Source organism: Psittacula echo (genome assembly GCF_963264785.1).
Source record: "Psittacula echo genome assembly, chromosome: 1".
Lineage (NCBI taxonomy): Eukaryota > Metazoa > Chordata > Aves > Psittaciformes > Psittacidae > Psittacula > Psittacula echo.
In genome coordinates, this window is record NC_137735.1 from 47634689 (window position 1) to 47638968 (window position 4280).

General features: G+C 44.3%; 1 protein-coding gene across 1 annotated transcript; it reads right to left on the reverse strand.

Moving 5' to 3' along the window:
* Positions 1-1626: 1626 nt before the first annotated feature.
* Positions 1627-3978, reverse strand: LOC308224564 (toll-like receptor 2 type-2; the record flags this gene model as incomplete). The annotated part of the gene is made up of 1 exon (XM_080624636.1): positions 1627-3978. One exon carries the CDS (start codon positions 3976-3978, stop codon positions 1627-1629), a length of 2352 nt encoding a protein of 783 aa, XP_080480762.1.
* Between the last annotated feature and the right edge of the window lie 302 nt (positions 3979-4280).

Sequence of the window (4280 nt, forward strand, 5' to 3'; positions counted from 1 at the left end):
GCTGCAAGGCATGCATCACGTAAGATACTCATTTCTTTCTAAATCATCTCTGAAGGAAGAGCTTAATGCCAGTGTTTCCCATTTATTCCACTTTTCCAGCAGTTAGAGGCCTTGTCCCAGTAATCTAGAGAAAACATGGCTCCACCAGATAGCAAACATGATACCTGAGGTGCGATGCTCTTTACCTTCCTCACTACGTCCTCTCCTCATTTACAGAGAGAGACAAGAGGCAGGAAACACCATTTTCGTGCCTGTGCTAAGGCTGCTGATCAGAGAAAGGAATACAGTGTTAGATTGAAAGACTACATACATATTAGTGTTTCCAATATTCTAGATGAGAATAGCTTAGACTCCATTTGAAAAAGTCAGAAGAGTATTTGGACCCTACTCTGAAACACCTATTACCACATACGGTACAGTGGAACTAGAGAGAAATCATCTTCCATAGGCATCTTTCATCAAGAAAGTTGTCTGCCATGGAACATATATGCTACAACAGCCAAAACCACAGTGTGAAAGTGCATTTTTCCAATAAGCCTTGCAGACTTGATCCTCTGGAGATCTGGACATTTAACTCACAGCAATTGTGAAATGCTGCTGAGAATCAGTCCTTAGATCCACAAACCGGTAGAGCTAGGACAAAAACCTGTGCTGCATAAACTGACATTTATTGCATTTGATTATAAGTGGTTTGCACAAAGAATGCAGAAAACCCTTTGGTTAGACAGGCGCTCTTCGAAAGCTTTTACAAAAATAAAGATATATAAACTACATAGCTGGATACATAAACAACTTTTCATCATTAAATATTTAAATGAAACAGCTTTTGCTAACGCTGTTGATTAACATGTGTAAACAATTGTCATGGTTTAACCCCAGAAGGCAGCTGAGCGCTACACAACTGCTTGCTCACTTCCCCCACAGTGGAATGGGGGAGAGGAATAAGTAGGGCAAAAGTGAGAAAACTCATAGGTTGAGATAAAGATAGTTCAATTGGTAAGTTAAAAGCTGCAAACAAGAAAAGCAAACCAAGGAATTCATTCACCACTTCCTGTCAGCAGGTGGATGTTTAGCCATTTCCAAGAAAGCAGGGCTCCATCACACCTAACAGTTACTTGGGAAGACAAACACCTTAACTACAAATGTCCTCCCTTCCTCCTTTTTTCCCACAACTTTCACTGCCAAGCATGACATTATATGTAATCAGACATCCCTTTGGTCGCCTGGGATCGACAGTCCCACCTGTGTCTGCTCCCAGCATCATGCACCGCCAGCCAACTCACTAGCAGGACGGAGTGAGAAACAGAAAAGGCCTTGATGCTGTGCAAGAACTCTTCAGCAATAACTAAAACATCCCTGTGTAATCATCACAAACTTTGTCACAAATCCAAACCACAGCAACAAAGGAGAAACTACAAGGAATATTAACTCTATTCCAGACCAGACCAGTACAACAATCCATAACCACAGCTACAATAAACAAGTGATGTATATGGATACAAAAAGAAAGTAATAGAATTTACAGTAGCTCAGCGCTCTATTCTCAACATATAGATAAGTGATAAGATGAAAAGGGAAAAAAATCCAAAGTATCTCTGCTATTTAATTAATATTTAATGTCCCTCTCTAGGATTTTAGAGCTATTTTCAAATTAAACCAAAACATTGCCTGTTGCTCTTCTTCAAGAGGCCACTCCAGGTAGGTCTTGGTGTTCATGATCTTCCGCAGCTTGCAGAACCTCTTGGGAATTGCTTGACTCTGGATGGGCTCCAGAAGGATGAGAATCGCTGCATCGTTGTTCTCATCAAAGAGGCGGAAGTGCGAGAAGTCCAGCTCGTATTTGCACCACTCGCTCTGCACAAAGTGCTCGGACAGCACAAAGAGCGTTTTGTGGCTCTTCTCGATGGAGTCGATGATGTTGTCCACAATCCACTTCCCAGGCACAAAGTCCCGCTTGTGCAGGCAGAGCCGAAAGGGGGGACAGGCCTGCTCCAGCTCCTGCACCATGATGTTTTCCACCCAGTCCGAGTCATTCTCGCTGTAGGAGACAAAAGCGTCATAGCAGAGGTCCTTTGGGGGGGCTGGCCTGGGCTTCCGCTTGGCTCGCAGCCATGCCCAGGTCATCCTCAGGTACCAGACCGCGTGGTACTTGTAGCCGACAGCCACGAGGGAGAGGATGACCAGGAACACCAGGGTGCAGATCAACGACACCACGAGGGACCGGTGGCACTCCATCAGCGAGAGGTGCACGGCTCCAACCTGAGCCCCTCTCACCGCCAGGGGAGAGTCACACATGTACTTGTCCGGCCACCCCACCAGCACCTGCGCTAGTCCTGCCTGGTGGTGGATGAAGGAGAGGAACTCACAGGAGCAGATGAAGTTGTTGTCGCCGGCATCCAGCAGCTCCATGTGCTTGAAGGACTCGAGCTCTGCCTTGGAGAAACTGTTGAGCTTGTTTCTTCTGACGGACATGGCCACTAAGTTAGGGATGGGGGCCGCATCAGGCAAGGTCTTCAGCTGGTTTCTGCTGAGGTACAGCTCTTTCAGAAATGGGAGTTGCAGTCCAAACTCCTCCAGGTTGTTTGCGCTAACATCCAATACTTCCAGCGTTGGGGGAATGCAAGTCGTTACCTTAGAAATTTGAGTTCTGGAGAGGTTTAAATATTTCAGGGTCTTTGGCCATTCACACACATCTGGAATATCACCAAAGTTATTTTGGCTAATGTCTAGGAGAATTAGATGTCTCAGATGAGACAAACTTTTACCCGTCATTCCTAAGTCACTCAGTGAGTTCTGACTTAAATTTAGAGTTTGCAATAAGGGCCAACCACCCTGACACGCTGAGTGCTCCAAACTCTGGTCTCCAAGCAAATTCGAACTAAGGTCAAGATACTCTAACGATTGAAGATGTTGTGAAAGCCTGCATGGTACCAAGAAGACCTTGGTGTTTTCAACTGTGATTTTGGTGAGAAAAGATATTAGTCCTTGCACAGTGTGAAGATCTGTAAACAAATAGAATTGCTCTATAGATAATTTCTCTATTGTCAGAATTTTAACAGTCTGTGATTGGTTTACATGAATTTGCATTTTCCATCGCCCAGTCCCCATGAGTCTACAGTCTATCAACTCAACCTCCTCTAATTTTGGCATGTCTGCTATAATGCTGACAATCTCAGGCACAGTGGCATCTGTTATTAAGGTCTCTTTGAAAGAAATTTTGTTTGCAAAGGAGTTAGACATGACTCTCAATAGTTGCGTTTCAGCACGTTCACCAAGGTCAATTTTTCTCACTTCTAACCAAGCGACAGAGTGCAGAAGGTCCCTGACAATTGCTGAGATTATGCCAATATTTCTTATGTTTATGATCATGTGATTTATCTTCCTAATCAGCTCCAAACTTCCCGGCTCGTACTGACTGACGTTGCCACCATCAATCCACAGCTTGTCAAGAAGCACAACGCCCTCAAAGTTCCCTTGCCTTATTGTGGAGAACCACGGGTTGCCCAGGTGGAGAGAGCTCAGGTTCCTCAGGTTAGAAAACAGGGAGCTTTGCCCCAGCTCTCTGTAGGAGTTGCCTTGCAGGTGGAGGTGCCGGAGTGAAAAGAGGTGCTCAAACCAGGCAGGGGACAAGTGAGCCAAGCTGTTATTTGACAAGTCCAAGAGCTCCAGTTTCCCAAGGGAGCGAAACGAATCCTCCTCTATTGAGCTGATTTTGTTGGACTGCAGCAGCAGGGCTCTCAGGTTCACGGCCTGCCACAGGTCCTGGGATTGGATGTGCTTTATCCTGTTGTGGGCCAGGTTTAACACTGTGGTTTTGGCTGTGAGCCCAGGTGGAACGAAGTCCAAGCCCATAGAAGAGCAGTTGCAAATCTCAGTAGTATCACAGGAACGACAAGTCTGCTTCATCTCTTGCTCTCTGGAGAGATTTACAGCTAAGACCATGTAGATGGCCCACACCTGCCATGTGTGTGTAGTCATCATTTTACCTTAAAATATAAAATACAGTCAGAGCAAATATAAGATGAATAGTTAGTTTTGAAGCATGTATGTTTTGGATTTATCTAATCCATAGCCTTTACTGTTCTGTCCAATTGATTCCACTATAAATATATTTAACGCTGTTCAGAGATTAAACAGATTAGTCAAAACCAGGCATACTATACACAAATATTCCAGAATCATTTATCAAAAGCTACATTCCTTGAATTTACTTTTTTTCCCCTATGATTTCTAATTCCATGAGGACTATCAAATAAATTAACAGCTGCACAAATGTTTAG